Here is an 18,259-nt window from a genome sequence, read left to right as displayed (position 1 = left end):
CAACCTCTAAGCTTAAATTTCAGCAATGCTTTTGTTAGAACTAATGCAAGGTGTATCAGCAATCTTCAGGAGCTTCTCCAAAAGCTCCAGAGCACATCCGTGCAAACCAATAGGATCAAAAGGATCCCGCACAAGTGTTATATGCCACTGAATAAGAACATCGAGAGACTATCAAGAACATCGACATACTCAGGTGTTCCATTTTATCCTGACTATTAAAAGCTGTTACTTGTTATCAAACTCTTCTTGGGAAGTAACCAGTTCTCTACAAGAGCAGGCTCAGAAACTTAGGGAAACGAAGAGTCCTCACGGCGCTATTTCGGACCTTGTCGCTAAAATGGAATCGCCGCTCAAACAGTTATCAGATATCCTTGCTGTCGTGCAGACTTTCCCGGACATTTCTGGAGAGTTAACGGCCATATAAAGAAGCATCGATGAATTGAAGGTCACTCTAAATAGCAAACAACCGTTTACTGGACCGTAACAAGTTCAGACTGACTATGCCTTTTAGGCCAAAATGATCATCAACTACGCCATGGAGACTAAGAAGAACATCAAAGAATACTTGTCTGGCTTTCTTCCCTCTCGTTTCAAGCGAAACACCGACAACTATCGCAGCTTCACCAACGTGGACAGGAGCATGGCCCCTCAAACACAAATAATCCCTGTAAGGGAGGAATCGACTAATTGACCTAGTATTATGGTGTTCTCGTACCTATTCCTGGCAAAATGTTTGTGACATCGTTTGTCGTTGATTCTCTCCATCCCCCGTCCAAGGTGAATAGCAAACTTGTAACGTACGTGTATGCACGCTACAACAACCATTCTCCGCAAGGCCGTCTTGGCTTTCTATCACTCAGCAGGCTGCATCGCAGAGCCATTACATGCTAGAGATAGCCTTATCAAAGTACAAAGAGCATGCAACAACCGCTACACCTGATAGCATCCTTCCCTTAGCTTTCTCGGAGCCTCTAGAGCTACCCACAAAATGATTCTTGAAGATACATAGCCCGTTCACCATCCTTGACATTGTCGACGAAATTCCGGATGTCGACACCCAAAGCAAAGACATTCGATTTGAACTATGATGCGCTCGGTCCACCCTGTCACAAGGCTCAAGAATGCTGCGCACTAAATAGGTCACATACCGGAGCAGAATCATACTTTGGGAAGCATCGCGAGATTACTATCGAAGCTACCGACACTTATCTAAGGATGTTTCTCGAAACAAAAGTATCGGGTTCGAGAAGATTAAAAGATTTCATCGCAAAAGAGGTAAACCTAAAAGAGGTTGTTGTACATACAATCATTTACGAAGCTTCTGGGATGTTCCTACTAGCTCGGCTTTAGATCGAGCAAGTCACGGCCAGACACGATTAATCCTTGGACGGTTATCGGTGAAGCTTGCTGATATTTATCACATCATAGCACTGCACAACAAATCAAACGGCAGTCCCAGTCAGAAGCAGCTCTTGGGATTCATGCCGTATGTTGGCTTGCGTATATAAAGCATCCTCTGACTACCTCCGAGTTTACACAGACTCTTCCGATCGAGATCGGAGGCACATCTCAGAAAGCGGGCGACCTTTTCGACATCAACATCACTCTAGAGGCTTGTGCCGATTTGGTTCATTTTCAAACTTCGTCATGCGGATCCAGGCGAATTGAGAAATATCGAGAACGTTATCCATATAGGGATCCAGCCAATAGACTATCCCATAAATGATTGGGAAAACGAGAGTGGTTACAGTTTGGGGGTCGCTCGATGTATTCTGTTCCGAAGGTAGACTAAACCTCGACTAACTCTGTTTAGAATAATGATAGGTTCGACGTAAACACAACGCTTTCATTAAGTGCCATTAACCATGCTGGTGTAATTCCACTACTGCATTCACACACTGAATATACAGTGGTGTCGGAATGGTTTAGGGGCTTATACAAAGGAGACGCCAAGCTTTCATAAGAGACCCAAGCTCCCCAATTGAGGAGCAGTTTATTGCTGTGGGATAATGAAGGATACGAGAGCTCCTCACGGTCGAGGCTGAGGCTGAGAGACAAAAATGGAAAACATGGAACTCTCTCAAAGTGGAGTTGTACTAAAGAGAAGAAAGAATAATGCATTGTTGGAGAACATGGCCCTTTCGAAATGATACGCCCTGTAGAGGCTGACTTCATTCTGTCAGACTCTAGCGACGCAAGTATGTCTCCGCATGCGGAACAACTCCCCACCAAAGCGACATCATCTAATGAGAACAACTTAGAATGTCAGAGGGATTGAAAATCCCTCCGACTAAGCGCTACACATTCCTTCAGAGGGCTAGCTATTATCGTTCTGAAATTTAGAAACCCGGTGCCACCCCCGGACGCCTTCGCTCAATGGCAAGAACCATGTCCACGTATTTCCTCGTCAATGGCTCATTTTTTCGTGTGCTCAGCAGACTTGCAGATTTGAGCACATTTTTTATCTGCCGGCCATTCAACTGCACTTTAGCCAACTCATCGACGTCCTTTCCGCTGAAGTCCTCTGGGCGATCCAATAGCTGTAGGAAATTCTCCCAGATATGTCGGCGAGATTCGTTGTTGAGGTCTGGATAAGACATTGAGACGTGAATGCGTGACTGGAATGCAGCGTCAATATTATCGACACGATTGGTGGTTAGAAAGAGAATCCCTTCGTAGTATTCCAGGACTCGCAGAAAGATTGAGACGAGTTTGTTCCTTTCAAGATCATGCGCCGACCGCTCCTCAAGGAACACATCGCACTCGTCAAGCAATAGCACCGCGTTCCATTTTGCAATCATCTCCAATATGTTAGTGAGCTTGGTTTCAACCTGGTCTGGGTTGATCCCCAAATCGCCAGCAGACATCATATAAAGTGGAGCGTGCATGTGTTCCGCGACTGATTCCGCGGTCAACGTTTTTCCAACTCCCGGAGGGCCACTGAGCAGGGTAATGTGGCCACGCCCCTTTCCGGAAATGACATCGTCGAAATTGCTACGATTCATAGCTTGAGATTCGGCAAAGGACAGGATCAGTTCTTTCTGGTCCTCAGGAAGCACCAGAGACTCAAACGCGTTGTCGTTAAATTTGATATCCTTGATCAAATCAAGGTAAAACAGGAGCCACTGCTTTTTCTTGAGCGAGTAACCACGAACTCGAGGGCAGCAGATGAGTTGATGCTCCTCTGTAAGATGCAGACGCTTCTTCTCTTGCTGCTTCCCGAACACATATTCGTCGTCGCTTTGATTGTCGACGTTGAAAGATTTCGCAGCGCATTCTGGTTCTGGGGCGCCTTCCTTGGCTTCTAAGGGCTCGATGTAAGGAACATAACGAGGAGAAAAGCGCCGGAAAGTATCTGAATCAACAATAATACGACCAGAAACACTTGTCAAGACCTCATTCCCATCTTTATCCCACGTCACCGCGAAGCCCTTGTACTCCTTGTAATGGCATCCAGCAAGGTCCTCGAACTTTCTTCCTCGATTGATGAGGATGTCTTTCGCTTTCGCTTTAAAGGGATGAAACGACATCGGGAAAGCGGCAAGGCCCAAAATTCGCGTGGTACCGAGGAACTCGAAGATATTGATCCTTTCGATACTGCGGCCGAAGTGATTCCCTGTCCAGTCGATGGTTTCTGCGGTGAGCTGGTATGCTTGGCCACACTGGAGCTTAACATATTTGCCACTTCGAAGCCGCAAGGCACTAGGGGCGCCGTGCAGAGAGTCCGAGTAGATTACTTGTCCAGGCTGGAAAATAGTCCAGACATGCTCCCATGTAGTAACGCCATGAACGACATAGTCTTCCAATGTTTTGATGACCTCTTTCAACTCCTCCTTAAGCACATCATGAAGTAGTTCAAGGTGCTCTGCAGTCATTACATCAATATCTTTCCTCCTCCTGAATTCCTGAAACTCAGACCAGCGGTGCACGAAAGGTTCGAATGGGGCTTCGAAGACCAATCGCTTCAGCTGGCAACATACTCCGGGGTAATTCTTTAGAATTTCGCCCAAGGCTTCTTTCAGCCACGGCGATTGGATGATAATGGAATGGATCTCGAATTTCTTCCTGGAGTCGTTCGCTTTCTGGAGGCGAGTGATAAGCGCATGTTGGGCGGTCTCTTCGTTTTCGGCAGCTTCAGCCACGTCTTCAGGCTCCTTATCTAGCCAAGTCCAGTTCTTGTCCTTGTCTTTTGGACCTTGATAGAGGGGCTTAAATGAGGGAAGGAAGCCTTCAGAGGCCAGGTCCTTGGCGCATCCGTTAGACCCGCTCACTCCGCTAGTACTGCTAACGTGTCCATTTGTGTCTTTTACAGCCATGGTGGATGAGTGGAGGTCTAAAACTGAAGTGAGGTAAAAATAATGAGGGGGAAAGGAAGGAAGGGCTGCTATACGACTGGTCTAAAGAGGACAAAGACGGAGATTTTTATCCCACAAGGGATTGAAGAAGTGATGAAGGTAAGGCAGCGCTAGATTGATTCTTTCTCTTGAAGACTTTGTCTTGAAGAAGAGGTGCAATATTTATGAGATACCTTCCACCAGGCATAACAGCTAGCCGCCGTACCGCCTTCATACTCACTAGGACTCAAATTCCCCACAAAATCCAGGCTGCAACATGGCTGTGTGGCGAGGACATCAACAAAGTGAAACAATATTTATGGGATTTCTTCCATCAGGCATCACAACTAGCCACCCAGCCACTATACCACCTTCCTGCTCGTTAGGACTCTAAATTCCCCCCAAAATCTAGGCTGCAACATGGTTGTGTGGCGAGGACATCAGCAAAGTGAAACAACTGCATATGCAAGAAAAATGAGAGCAAGGCTTGTAATTTAGAGACCTGCATCGGGGATTGCCTTCGACAGAATGTTAATATTGGCCCGTTGCTGCGATTTTGATGACGGTGGTATAGCTAAGTCCTAGCACCGCCACAACCGTTGGGCGGTGCTAAGTCCGCTTTTGGAAATGGTACCGACGCGATGGATTGTGTTGCCACTTGGATCTGTTGCTGTTGCAAAAGAGTTTTACCTTGAGGGCATCTTCTCTGAATATAGATTAGTTGTACTACGTAGGAGTCATAGCAGTGGAGAGGATTCTGCTAGTGAAGAGGGCGACTAAGGTTGGCCTCATCCAGGGTGAGACAGGGGCACCTCAGGCAAGGCTGCTCTCATCCGCTATTTTATGAATGCATACTCTTCGCCGTACCCAGAAACCTCTATACCTGAAAGCATGAGCCGCCATTAGCCCCTGCTTAATATATAGTTCCAAAGTTGCGTAAGGATGCCCGGATTTATACTCTCTGTCAATCAGTTTAAACAACAGAACCGGTACCTCTCCATGGTAGAGCATAGGGCTAATCATTTCCTCTACATTCATGAATTGTTTTCTCCAAGTCATCTGTACCACTAGCTCCGTCGATAGACCGGCTTCACAAGGATTACGCTCTCTAACAAGTTGTTCGACACCACCTCTAGATGCCTATCCCTCCATCGCAGCAGAAAATCCCACTACCCTCCTTTCTCCTTCATTTCTTCTCCGTTCTTGGGGTCTTTTAGTGCATTGTTTTTCCAGTCATAGCTAGTTATGTGGGTGATATGGTTCAAGTCTAGCCCCAGTTTATTGGCAGAGCATTATTGAAGGACCATGTTTATCACCTCTTTACCGATAGCGAATCTCCTGAGCTAGAATATCTTTAAGGAACGCAGCGGAACATTCGAGAAGAATAGCGCGTCTCCTCTGTAAATCTATTCGTGCACAAATCCTGATGTTCTGTTCATCTTCTTAGAAACTAGGATTTCACAGATAATGCCAGAAAATTCGAGCTTTCTAAGCGAGGCGTAGATTAGGTAGTATCTTCTGAGGGACTCTAAGACATAGAGCCATGAGTTTTGAGTACGGACACTAGGAACGTATGACTTGCCGAGATACTGTACCTTCTTTGGCAGCGTGATATCTTCGAGATGTAGCTTGATCTTTGTTGGCTGCGCAGAATCTAAAGAGCCGGGCCAAAGTTCTGGAAAGAATAGTTCCGAAGTGCAGTGCCTTTCGCTTGCGGAGCATGGGTTCATCCAGACAGCTTTCGAAAAGAGTTCATGGGTTGCAGAGTCTGACGTGGTCCACTTCAAAAAATGGAAGTATTGTTTGGGTACCGCAGTCAGAGCATCTCCAGGTTGCGAAGTACTGAGTGCTGTTTCTGAGGGATAACCTGAGATATTCGAGTTCCAGTGGGCTTTCCAGTTCCTTGATGGAAATATGTATTCGCTATTGTATGCCAAATTGTAAGCACGCAGCCGTCGTCTCATCCACCATAAATTCATAACCGAAGCATGGAGTGAACTAATCACCGCTTTGTTGAGAACATGGCCATGTTCACAGCCAAAACGCCTCTGGGACCTGGACGTAAATGTCTCCTTGTTCTAGATTTTAATTATTGACCATCCGAAAGGGTACTTGTTCGAGCAGCTTCTCTAGTTCAACGAACACGCTGGAGATGTTCGGAAAAAGCCGCAGTTGCTCTCAGAAACCCCAGGAAATTCCCCACATCACAATGGGTGAACTTTCCCACAGCTCGATACAAAACGCCGCAGAAATGTTGCCAAGCCTTCTTCTTCACTTCCTTAAGACTTTAGAATACATGGTACACGAATCATTGCTTCGAGGCTCCCCCGAGCAGACTCTAAAAAGTGGCCGTAATAGCTCGAATTGATTAAAGGGGGGGCCATGATTCGCACTTCCATGAATGTTTTAACTATGCTCACTCCATCTGCAAGGTTACGAGTCTAAGAATTGGAAACGCTTTCATTGGGAAGTGTAGCTTCACGTATCGAAGCGCAACTTTGTTCGATTCAGACCAGACATTCTGATTCAGAACTATCGTCGTAGTAGCTCTTAGGAGCTAGAAACTTTGCAACTATGCTTAACATCTCTGTTAGCAATTATTTACCCATAGTGGTGGATTCCATCTTAGTGGTTGCGACTTCAGAACGCGAATAGGAAGTGAAAGAAACCGGGTTGATGTAACAAGATATTGTCGCAAGCGAAAGGCTCGCGACCCAAATTACGCTTCTTTTGTCTTTGTCCTTTTGTTTGTGGGTGGGAAATGCCGAGTCGCTGATAGCCCATCACTCGAAGATCCTTCTTGACTCCATTGAATACCCGTTCCATTGGCTTTTGTTCTGCATTGATTGTTGCTGGGTTACAGGCCCACTAGTTGGAGTATCTCGTAGACATATTATGTCTGCAGTTAGGCAGATCTAGGGTGAATTTTGTGCTGGCGAAGAACTCATAATGAAGGTGGTTGAAGGACGTCAAGTGTGAGATGAATTTGAAGATGGTGATCACACGTGGCTAGTGTAAAATTTGGGTTGAGGCGGAGAAAGGCAGATTGCAATACGTAAACCTTAGAACGTCTATCAGCCTCGTTCTAGTGAGGAGTTCAGCTGCCACATAAGTTAGGCACCTCTCACTTCTTGGCCATTGGTTTTATGGTACACCCCTTCCAGCTCTCGTAGCTTTCGCTAGCTCTCTCTGCGCCTTATCATCTGCATATCGCTAGTAGATTGACAAATAAAAGACTCTAGAGGGTGCATGGAAATGTGCTAAGAAAGGAGGGAAAGTAATCAGTGTTGCCGAGCCAACGAACCCTAAGAAACCGGTGGACGGTTTAGCAGATGGAGTTCAGGGAATATGGTTCATTGTAACGGGTAATGGAACGCAGTTGAGAGAGATAGCGAGATTGATTGAGCTAGGCAAGTGTAAAAGGGTCGTCGACAGTGTTTTTGGTCTCGAACAGTGGAAGGATGCTTTCGAAAGGTTAGAAGGAGGGCATGCTAGAGGCAAGGTAGTCTTCGTGACTTAGAGGTTAAGATCTACAATTCAAGATATGCGGCGCTCAACTTTCAATTCAATTTGGAAGATGTAGGAAAGACTATGAGAGGCTAGGAAACTTAGGAAAGTGTTCATTAGCTGTCCTGTAAATATAGAAAGAGTACGCAAAAATATCAGGATAGAGGCAGTGGTACTAGGGGCCAGTTTCGCAAATTGGTCGCTTACCGTTTTGCGGCGCCTGCACTACAGAAAGTCGGGTATTAGACGCTTCTCCTGAGGAATTATGTGATATAGGAATACTCTGGCTTGTGTAAGTGATGTTGACTGTCTTGTGTATGTCGTTGCTGTTCCTACTATTATCAAGGCGGAGGTTGCTGCGTTCGATATTCCCTCATCGATGGGCCCGGGGCAAAAGACCGGAGTGAGTTGTCATTCCTCCCACTTGACCCCAGGCTAACATATCCTTGCTGAATTGAGGCTTCGGATTTCGTTTACAGAACATTGATGGAGGGGTTGGGGGGAGCGCAGAAAAGTAATATATGGTGTTAGCCGATCATCCTGGCCCGGCTGGGATACTTCAACAAAAGTACCCATTTGGCAAAGATTCATGTGCGGATAGATGTTGGTCTCATGACATAGTTTTGGTAAGCATCGGAAAAGCCACTGGTCTGTGCAAAGGAAAAGATGGTGGGCTCAAACAGGACCCAAGTCAGGAGTGAAGGGCTCCTCTCTTGGCGACAGCAACCGATTCGCGAAAGGATCCCTGCAAAATTTACGTCCTGCAGGTGGGTCGGATATTCGAAGGATTAGAGAATTGATTGGCTGAAGAATGTCTGGAAGGAGCTCCGAAACTTTCAGCAAAGGAAAGGCTTGCGAAAGGTTAGGGATCCGAGGTCAATGGGTCAACCCACGAGACGCTGGGAGGCAACGTAAAGTTAGCACCCATAAAGTTCGACAGAGCCGCCTTGACCGAGCCGTCAGCAAGGCCGTCGATGAGCGAGAAAGACGTTGAAGTCATGAATCCCATCGTCAGAATTCGAGAGCCGATGGCGCTCGGCGTGACGCTAAAGGGTGAGGCTTGCATACGACCCTAGTCACCAGTCGGTGAGTCACCAACGACTTCAAAACGACGAAACAGTTTGGAGCAGCCTCGTACGAGCGATCAAGATGTTTGTTCAAACACTCCACGATCCTGAAACGTCATTATGGCAAAGGGTCTGGTCTGTTCTACCCACGTTTGATGTCAGTCTGAAGTTGTGCTTTAAACCTTAATATTTTCCCTAGGTAGGGAAGCAGGTTAACTGATATCTAAATGTTCTGTCTGGCATCCGGAACTCGCCGGATGAGCTCTTGACGCCGAAGCCGAGCCAACACAGGAATTCTTTTGCGCCTGAATCGCTCGGCCTCTGCATCCGGCAACATGCACGCTCCCCATTCCCCACTAGGATTGGCCATACGGCCAAGACACTATAAAGCTTAATGATGTGGTGACATGACGTCGATCGCGATGCTAAGATCAGACAGGCGGAGTCCAACGGAAGCCAGCAAATTCTCCCAATGGTTTCCACACACAACGCCCCTGTGCAGCCATGTCGAGAGATAACAGATGCGGAGTTCGGTGTTGCATCACGCCATAGCCGTGTGACACTCCTTCCTGCACAGAGTGCTCGGCCGGGTGAGAGAAGTGGAAGGCAGAGAACTAGAGAAGGCGGGGAAGCAAGTGTTCCAGGGTTCGGTTTGATGTCGATCTGACACAATTACAGCCTCGACCGGCCTTGCAATGGTTGAGGTTGTTGTTATTGAAATGAGGTTTTTGACGTGTACAATGATGAGCTGTCAGGCTCTGATCGAAGGGAGGTCTGGTACATGTTGCGGCACTGTGGCAGGTAGGAGGTCCGGCTTAATTCCGAGAAGCCGAGCGAGGACCCACTTGCAGTGGTCGTCACCGAGCGAGCCTGAGAGAATGTTGTGAGAAAGATGCACCCCAACCAGAACAACGGCAAGTGCTTACAAACGCGCTCGGCTCTCTCGTGATGTTTCAAGCTTCTTCATTGCTTCCCGCCGGAGTAGTGCGGATGCCGCACTCTACCTCATAGCTCGAGCGAAACCCACCTGTCGCATCGCTCCTCTTATTCCCTTTGTCGCCGCCTCATCCTTTATATAGCATCACCGCACCAAGCTTCACCCATCCATAGGTACTTGACAGAGCCCACCCCCACACCCTAGGTGGTCCTAATATACGTCTTGCTGGGCTCTCACCACTTATCATATTCCCACACACACCTAGGCCCTAGTATTACAATATACATGACGAGCAGGCGCGTCCTCACGCTTGCGACTGCAGCACTCTTGCTAGAGGTCCTGCCTCGGGTAGTCGCTCATGGAAACGATGGAGGCCATATAGACATTGGCGCGCATGACGCGCCGCGACCGCAAGTACAGGATAACGGGCGCCCGCAGAGCTATTGGAGCTTTCCCGAGCACTCCGGTCTTATATACATACACATTACTCTTGAGGTAATAACATGGGTGGTCATTCTCCCTGTCGGTACGTTATCCAAGTTTGAGGTGGAGCATGCACTGGGCTAACTTGACAAGCTGTGATGTTGAGCATCGCTCGTTCGCACTTCACCCTCCTGGCCCAGTTCATCTTCCTCATCATAAATGCGTTCGCGCTCTTACTTGGCATCGTCTACGACCACAAGACGCCTGAGCTATACGAAAACAACTCACATAGTAAGATCGGATGGATAATAACATGGATCGCCTCCGCCTGGGTTTTCATGGCTCTCGTCCAAGTCTATACGAAACGGCCTAAAGTGGATTCTTGGGAAAACCACTCTGTCCACCGGATGACAACTGCAAACATGGCACAGTACCAGCGCGTGCAGGGTTCGCAGCTTCCAGATCCTTCTAGGTGGTCAAATGATTCGGGACAGGGCACTGAGCGAAATTCGGCTTCACTTTACGGCCATTCTAGATCGCCAAGCGTCGAGTCTGAAGATCAGCACTTCACCGGACCTTCGCGGAGATACAGTCATGACGACGAAGATGCCTTCCACGATGATTCTGAGAAGCGTGGCATCCTGCGGAATACTCCTGTGGATAGGTTTCTTTCGCGCAACCTCGCACGCTTCGCTGTTGGCCGACCCCTCCGTATCCTGCGAATTCTTTATATCATGATTGATCGAACAATCTTGATTCTTGGTTTCGTTGCCCTCACAACTGGAACGGTAGTGTATGGAGGCATCGCGGTAGGTGAACGATGAGACTTTGAGAAGAAAGCTAGGCTGACAAAGCGCTTGCAGCGCGGAAATGATATCTTCAATGTGCTTGCACACTACATCAAAGGGGGAATTTTCTTTGGATACGGATTGTTAACTCTCGGCCGATGGATGGGGGCATTTGCAGATTATGGTTGGGCGTGGAATATGAAGCCACCTCAGGAGGTCGTGGGTCGTCGGAGGGCGGCTATACCTTCCGCCGAGTTCACGGAATCTTTCGTCATATTTCTCTATGGCTGCACAAATGTTTTCATGGAACATTTGGCGGCATGGGGCGATGCGTGGACTGCTCAGGACTTGGAACATGTTTCCATTTCGGTGATGTTTTTTGGTGGTGGTATGGTGAGATCCACCACTTGCTCTTTTAGTGATGGAACATTCACTGATACGCTTTCCTAGTTGGGTATGATTGTCGAATCGCGAAAGATGAGAGAACTTCTCAACACCTCCGTCCTTTCTTCTCAGCCAGCTTCACAACACATCGATGAGCCATGGCAGCCGCCGAGGCAATATGGCTACTCAATGAATCCCATACCTGGTCTCATCATCCTTCTGCTTGGCAAGATGATGAGCTCCCACCACCAGGACTCGGTGCTCTCCACCATGATCCATACTCAGTGGGGAGGCATGTTCATGGGCTTCGCTCTTGCTCGCGCTCTCACCTACATCACTCTGTACATCTCTCCGCCGACTTCTTACCTGCCATCCCGCCCTCCTACCGAGGTCATCACAGCGTTCTGTCTTGTCGGAGGTGGCATCACCTTCATGGTCAGTAACAAGGACACTGTCGCCCGCCTGGAGTCTTACGGCCTCGATGCCATGTTCACCTTCACCGTCACCATGGGCTTCACAGCTCTCATCATGGCATGGACGACAGTGTTGATGGCTATCAAGGGTTGGGCAGTGCGCAAGGAGAGCACCAGTCAATTTGCAAAGCATAGCGCTGGCGTGCTGGCTTGAGCAAATAAGCACCCGAGATCTTTGATCACCATTTCGGCCTCGATGGCCATGCATCATCGACCTGACCCATTTGTCGACACCCCATTCATCCACTCCTTCATGTCTTTATAGCTTTGCTTTATGATACCACTGCAGCGATACCCCTCATGGACGGCGATACGGCCTGGATTGCTGCATTTGCATTTTTGAGAGCGTTTCCGAGAGTAGGTCGAGTAATAATGTTAATGAAGATTGTAGATGTGGCTCGCGTGAAGGAAACACTGGAGAGAAATGAGCCTTGGAGAGGCGAAATTTGAGCTGGAATGACCTTGTAGTGTTTTGGCAGTTTGGAAAAGCTGAAAGTGGTAATGAGCAGATGAGAAATCCACACAATCGTTACGAATTGGTTATGAGGCACATGAGAATGCGCACTGTGACATAGACTGGAGTTACTGCTGGCTGAATAACCTTACTATGACGTCGTTCATTGTCTCTTGGACAGACCACGTCTTTATTTCCACTTCTTCTTGAATGTCTCAGATCTCTGAGAGGACTTGTTTTGGGTCCTTACCGTACACCTCTTCCCCGACCTACCGCACTGCCCCTTGCAATGCCACTTCCACCTCTGGTGCCTCTTGATACGCCTCCTCTTGTCGGAATACCACCACCTCTTGGTCCCCTGGGTATACCACCACCTCCTCTACCTCTCTTGGAAGCAGGCGCGGGCGTCTGGAACTTTGTTGCAGCCTTGCTACTCGGTGGATTCTCTACGAACGAAGTGTCTGTGGTCAGAAATGTAGCTTCTACATCTCCATCGGCACCTTGCGATCGATTCAACCCGACCAAAGAAGAGTAATCAGGTTGGTTTTGTTGGCGTTTGAAGGACTCTGGAATCGGCGTCTGATTTTCACACGTATTAGAGCATTTCTATACCACCATCCTTTCCGTGTATACTATGAAATGGAGTTTCTCATCTCACCTCTGGAAAGTCAACACAAAAAGCATTCATATTCAGGCCATATAGAAACCCGGCAAAGCTCTCCGAGAAGCGTGCCAGGCTCTCGTGCATGAGTTGTAATTGCATGAAATTAGCCTCTAGGTCTGCCATTGCGTCGCTCAATTCTGCAAAATCTGGTTCGAGCTTGTCGAGCGGGGAGCTGGATGGTGGGTAAGGGCCGCGTACGCGTTGGGCACTATCGCGGAGAGAGCTGCGGGAGGAAGGGCGTAGAGGAGTGGTTGGGCGCGAGCGCGGGGATTTGGAACGCTTGCGCCGCTGCGAGGAGGGCTCGTTTGTCGGAGTTGTGGATGTCATTGTGTGGCTGCTGTGGTTGCTTGGATAGACGACGAGAGGGGGTGAATTGTTTTGATAGATGGGATGAAATGCGATTGACACGTGCCTGCAAGGAGAATGTGTCGGCTATTTCCGTCTCGGGAGTGGGGTGTGGAGTGTGGGTGGAGCAATAAGATGATGCTTAATCGGTTTTTTGTTTATCGTGAACTGCTTGCAGGTGTTTTGGTGGAGGGGAAAGGGGCGCTAACCGCATTGGTACGAATGACGCCGTCGAGCTCGATAGCAGTCGTGTGCGCGGTTTGAAAGCTTTCTCGTGGCTTTGTGGCTCTCTCAACGACAGCTACAATCATATTGCGCTGTCAAATACACTTGTCGCACCCACTCACTGTTTACAAAACGTCACCAGCCTCAATTCTGCCAATCCTGCACAGCCCCTCCGCCCGCTGCCGAGTCCCTTCAGCCCTACGCCCAGGTTAGTCACGACGACAGATCTGTACCTTCCGAAAGCAGCGCTGTTGCGGTCCTGCTGTCTTTCACAGTCTGCTCTTCTCTCCTCCATGCGCTTTCGTCCCCATACAATTAACCCAATACCCGCTTTAGCGTCGACATCTTCTACCATTCGAGCGCGCTTGTATATTACCAAGCAGTCTCAGCACAGTTTCACACACACCGTCCATTGGCTCCCTTTCAGTCGCCGAGTATATCATTACAGTTATAATAGTGCGTCGGTATTCCATAGACAGAGCGGGTCGGGGCTCCTCACGGCTGTCGTTGTTGTTGGCATTGCGATCAGCGGCGCACTCCTCTTCTCACTTACAGAGGACACATCAGTACAGAATACGAACGAATATACTTCCCCTGACGGATTCCATTTCTCGGACTTGACAAATTCGTACCTCATCATGGCGCCGAACATGCCTCCCGGCCGGCCTGGAACCCTCACACCCGAGCAAGAGGTGAAGCTGCGCGAGCTGTGGGCTGCCACGATGAAAGTTTTTGGGGTATACGAGCCGGTGATACCGGAACCTAATGGCACGGAAACGCCACTATCTCCTCCTAGCGAATCTACCGAAACCACTAGCCCGAGAAAAGAGAAGAAGAAGAGCCGGCTACACGTCTTCAAACGGCATAAGGGCGACAAGGACGGTGAGTCCGAGTCAACCACTCCGTCAGGCACAGTGACGCCCTCGGATATAAGTTCATTGTCGATAGCGGATGAGGACGATAAACACGGGCAGACTAAGGACTTCCGCGCGGCATTGGCAAACTCCGCGCCTGAAGACCTTCGGAAAACGTTCTGGAGTATGGTCAAGCATGACCATCCCGATGCGCTCCTTCTCCGGTTTCTGCGTGCAAGAAAATGGGATGTGGAAAAAGCGCTCGTGATGCTGATATCAACAATGCACTGGCGTTCGGAGGACATGCATGTTGATGATGATATCATACGGCGGGGTGAGGCAGCTATGTTGGAGGACAGCCAAAGCAGTGATCCGAAAGTCAAGAAAGAAGGAGAAGATTTCCTATCCCAAATGCGCATGGGAAAAAGTTATTTGCATGGTGTTGACAAAGAAGGGAGACCGTTGTGTGTCGTCCGGGTACGGTTACACAGACAGGGGGAACAAAGCGAAAAGAGCCTGGAAAGATTCACAGTATACACGATTGAGACGGCGCGAATGCTTCTGAGGCCGCCTGTTGATACTGCGGTGAGTGTTCAGTAGCTCTAGAGAAATTGAAATGTGAACGCGCGCTGATCGTCCAGACTATCGTCTTCGATATGACGAACTTCTCCATGGCGAATATGGTAAGCGTTCCTTTTGCCATTCATAATTACTTTTATCTAATATATCACAGGACTACACTCCAGTCAAGTTCATGATCAAATGCTTCGAAGCAAACTACCCCGAATCCCTAGGCACCGTCCTCGTCTACAAAGCCCCGTGGGTCTTCAACGCCATCTGGACCATAATACGGGGCTGGCTCGACCCCGTCGTCGCCGGGAAAGTGCACTTTACTAAGAACGTCGAAGAACTCGAAGCCTTTATTCCACGAACCCAGATCCCCGCTGAACTCGGCGGAGACGAAAAATGGGAATACACCTATGTAGAACCCAACCCTTCGGAAAACCCCTTACATGGAGATATCTCAACACGGGACACGCTGCTAGCACATCGTAGCGAACTCGTGAGGAAGTATGAGACTACTCTGTTGGAATGGGTGCATTCTGGGGAGTCGAAGGAGGAAAGTGAGAAGGGGAAAGGCTTGGAGGAAAGAAGGAAAGAGCGGGATACTGTTGCCGAGGAGCTGAGAACTAACTACTGGAGTTTGGATCCGTATCTTCGAGCCCGGACGCTGTATGACCGGGTTGGCATGATTGAGGAGGGCGGAAAACTCAACTTCTATCCTTCGATTAAGAAGGAAAGTGCTCCTCCTCCCGCTACCGCTCCAAAACTAGCTACACCAGGAGCGGCGGAAACTAGCCCGGATGACGTGGACTAAGGGTACAATCCTAAGCCAGCATTTGAGTTGTTTTGATAATGATTGCAGTTGAGGCATGGCAAGGCAAAGCATGGCAAAGCATAATTTTGAACGAGTGTGTTGGTAAGCGCGAATGCTGGGTTCCCATTGCACTCTTCTCGGAATGGAAAGAACGGAAATCATGTCGCATTTTGTATGGATTGGCATTCGCACATCTAGACTCCAGCGTCTTGGTTTCTTGGGGTAGATCCATCTATATCTTGGTAATTAAATTCTTACGCTATTGTTTGTTGGCTTTTGAGCTCCTGCGTGGTGATGGTTTTGCACCATTGGTCTGGCTTTTGTGTTTGTGTTCGAGAACGCGATGTGTAGATTCCGGGTGGTGGGAGGAGGGTTGTGTGAAAATATGCTATATGTATCAAAGTGGATAGGCGGTTACAGTGTATTGAAATCACCTAAGCATTTATATGAAAGCGCAAGCGGTCTTCAGATTAGAGGCGTTCTGCCGGTTGAGGCTTCCGTTCCATTTGGATCCTCTGGAAAGTATGCAAGGCTTTGCGGAAGTCGGTCCCTTCTTTCTTTTCTTTTATCGTTGCCCTACCTTTTTTTTCTTCTACATGTTCTACACTATTAAACCTGTTAGGAAGTAACTTTATTTGGGGACTTACCTATACATGCGCAAAAAGCAGGTTTGTAGGTAGTAGGGGAAGTCGCTAAGCCCTCTTGATTAGGCAATCCGCTTGATTCGGCCTTAGAATCAAGATACGTTAGGGCATCTACAGACAATCAAGACCTAACACCGCCAATTCATCACCAAACTCATCAAACCCATGATGCTCATTAAGTTCAATGTCTTTCATGGTCACCGTGCTGAATACGGCTATTAAGCTCATTGAACTTATGAAGACCCACCAATACGCTTTATTTTTTCTTGATTTGGTCTGATTAAATACCATTGCCCTGTCTGGCTCCTTTGGAAGAAGATCCCGCCTACTCTATTCTGCGTAACATTAAGCAGACTATAATGACTACAGAGCTCGAATCAGAGCACCTCATTGGCTTCTTCAATTAGCCTCTCTAATCTTCTGGAGCCAGAGCTGAAAATATCACTGCAGAGTAAACGCCCAACTAAATGCATACTGAGTTTGTGTTTGGCATAGGGCTTTTCCTCGAGTGTACAAAGAATTTCATTTAGAAGTAAGACGGGATTTCCAAGAAGTCAACTGTCAGATCAACGAACTTCAATTCGCTAGGGAGGTCTAGGAGAGTCTGGAAGCTCTAAAGGAGCTCTACTCTGGCATGTTCACAGACGCAAGCTACCAAACTATTGGGGGTATATCGACTGCTTTTATGCTCATTTTTAACGGTAAGCGCTTAGACCTTTACCAAGAATCAACTTAGGTTGCTAGATTCAACCCTGCTTCCCTGCTTCGACGAACACATGAACCTGGTATGCTCCTGTGTGAGGGTACATGAGCTGCGCCCCCCACATGGACAGCCTAATTTTAAAAGCCAGTGCCAAATACCCAGCAATTCCGGCCCTTGAACACCTTTGCCACCTTTCGTCGGAGGTATTTTCCTCGGGGAACGTCCTAGTAAAACCCTTGACAATATTTGGCAAATATCCTAGAGCAGTAGTGTTCGTACCGAAGTGAATGGCTCCCTATTGTTAAAAATCCCAGAAGAGAAGGACAAAAAGATGCGCTTGCACACAGTAAAGCCTCTTTATTTCGTAAGGGTAGTCTAGAGCGGAGTTGACTCCGAAGGCTCCCTTCATTTAGGCTGACGCCGCGTATGATGGAAAATGCGAAGACTATAATAATATGTCGTCACGGCCATGGAAAAGACAATGGCTACAAGACCTGACCGAGCAAGCGCGGTCGCACTTCTCAACATGTAGCAGATCGTTTAAAAGGAGTTTGAGGGCCCATTACTAATCGAGAATATCAACTTCTTCGCGGCCGTTGAACGGTATCGAAGTACTGAAGGACATTACGCGTCAGCGCTCTGCTCTCGGGTGGTATTCCACTGAAACTGTTATAAATATCCGTCCCTCAATCGATGCAAACTGTGATGCAGCGTTGGATCTATACGACATTACGAAAAGGGACATTGGTTAGTGAGTGTATATTAAGAAGTTTAGTAAGCAATTCCCAGATCAACTCTACAGCGATCTTGATGTGAGATGCATTGGTGAACATGTGCCAAAGGGTTAGCATCGAAGACTTTCTGTCGGAAGAGTTGTGGGCAGAACTTCCTAATTATTAAATAGCACTTGAATAAAACCAACTTGCTCTATACTCAAGTCTTCGTGGTGAAATTTACACAGACTTGCTGACTCCTGAGCAACAGATGGAGGGGAACAAGCGTTGTTTAAGAAAGTATCGTTCACCCAAAAAAAGCTTCGTACGCAAGAACATAAAACCGCAACAGCCAACGACCTCTGA

General features: G+C 48.1%; 6 protein-coding genes across 6 annotated transcripts; 2 read left to right on the top strand and 4 right to left on the bottom strand.

The window, feature by feature from the left end:
- Positions 1–2,339: 2,339 nt before the first annotated feature.
- Positions 2,340–4,494, bottom strand: BDR25DRAFT_293070 (P-loop containing nucleoside triphosphate hydrolase protein; the record flags this gene model as incomplete). Its single annotated transcript, XM_033688693.1, has 2 exons — positions 3,327–4,494; positions 2,340–3,296 (listed from the first exon to the last, which is right to left on the bottom strand). Exons 1-2 carry the CDS (start codon positions 4,314–4,316, stop codon positions 2,340–2,342), a joined length of 1,947 nt encoding a protein of 648 aa, XP_033543555.1. The 5' UTR covers positions 4,317–4,494.
- Positions 4,495–9,119: 4,625 nt separating this feature from the next.
- On the bottom strand, positions 9,120–10,092 carry BDR25DRAFT_395608 (uncharacterized protein; the record flags this gene model as incomplete). Its single annotated transcript, XM_033698385.1, has 7 exons — positions 9,120–9,264; positions 9,316–9,402; positions 9,454–9,656; positions 9,690–9,778; positions 9,835–9,869; positions 9,908–9,959; positions 9,999–10,092. 7 exons carry the CDS (start codon positions 10,090–10,092, stop codon positions 9,132–9,134), a joined length of 693 nt encoding a protein of 230 aa, XP_033543554.1. The 3' UTR covers positions 9,120–9,131.
- A 38-nt stretch (positions 10,093–10,130) lies between these two features.
- On the top strand, positions 10,131–12,067 carry BDR25DRAFT_317392 (uncharacterized protein; the record flags this gene model as incomplete). Its single annotated transcript, XM_033691672.1, has 4 exons — positions 10,131–10,371; positions 10,422–11,077; positions 11,132–11,449; positions 11,507–12,067. The coding sequence occupies 4 exons, from the start codon at positions 10,131–10,133 to the stop codon at positions 12,065–12,067; spliced, it is 1,776 nt and encodes a 591-aa protein (XP_033543553.1).
- Positions 12,068–12,613: 546 nt separating this feature from the next.
- On the bottom strand, positions 12,614–13,358 carry BDR25DRAFT_317391 (uncharacterized protein; the record flags this gene model as incomplete). Its single annotated transcript, XM_033691671.1, has 2 exons — positions 12,614–12,946; positions 13,026–13,358. 2 exons carry the CDS (start codon positions 13,356–13,358, stop codon positions 12,614–12,616), a joined length of 666 nt encoding a protein of 221 aa, XP_033543552.1.
- A 321-nt stretch (positions 13,359–13,679) lies between these two features.
- Positions 13,680–16,105, top strand: BDR25DRAFT_293063 (uncharacterized protein). The gene is made up of 3 exons (XM_033688692.1): positions 13,680–15,040; positions 15,097–15,138; positions 15,189–16,105. Exons 1-3 carry the CDS (start codon positions 13,895–13,897, stop codon positions 15,831–15,833), a joined length of 1,833 nt encoding a protein of 610 aa, XP_033543551.1. The 5' UTR covers positions 13,680–13,894; the 3' UTR covers positions 15,834–16,105.
- A 434-nt stretch (positions 16,106–16,539) lies between these two features.
- Positions 16,540–17,589, bottom strand: BDR25DRAFT_359221 (uncharacterized protein; the record flags this gene model as incomplete). The annotated part of the gene is made up of 7 exons (XM_033696060.1): positions 16,540–16,562; positions 16,597–16,783; positions 16,864–16,951; positions 17,017–17,090; positions 17,124–17,185; positions 17,229–17,475; positions 17,524–17,589. The coding sequence occupies 7 exons, from the start codon at positions 17,587–17,589 to the stop codon at positions 16,540–16,542; spliced, it is 747 nt and encodes a 248-aa protein (XP_033543550.1).
- Between the last annotated feature and the right edge of the window lie 670 nt (positions 17,590–18,259).

The sequence above is a fragment of the Lindgomyces ingoldianus genome (genome assembly GCF_010093535.1).
Source record: "Lindgomyces ingoldianus strain ATCC 200398 unplaced genomic scaffold BDR25scaffold_32, whole genome shotgun sequence".
NCBI classification, from domain to species: Eukaryota; Fungi; Ascomycota; class Dothideomycetes; order Pleosporales; family Lindgomycetaceae; genus Lindgomyces; species Lindgomyces ingoldianus.
This window is presented reverse-complemented; position numbering and strand designations above follow the sequence as displayed.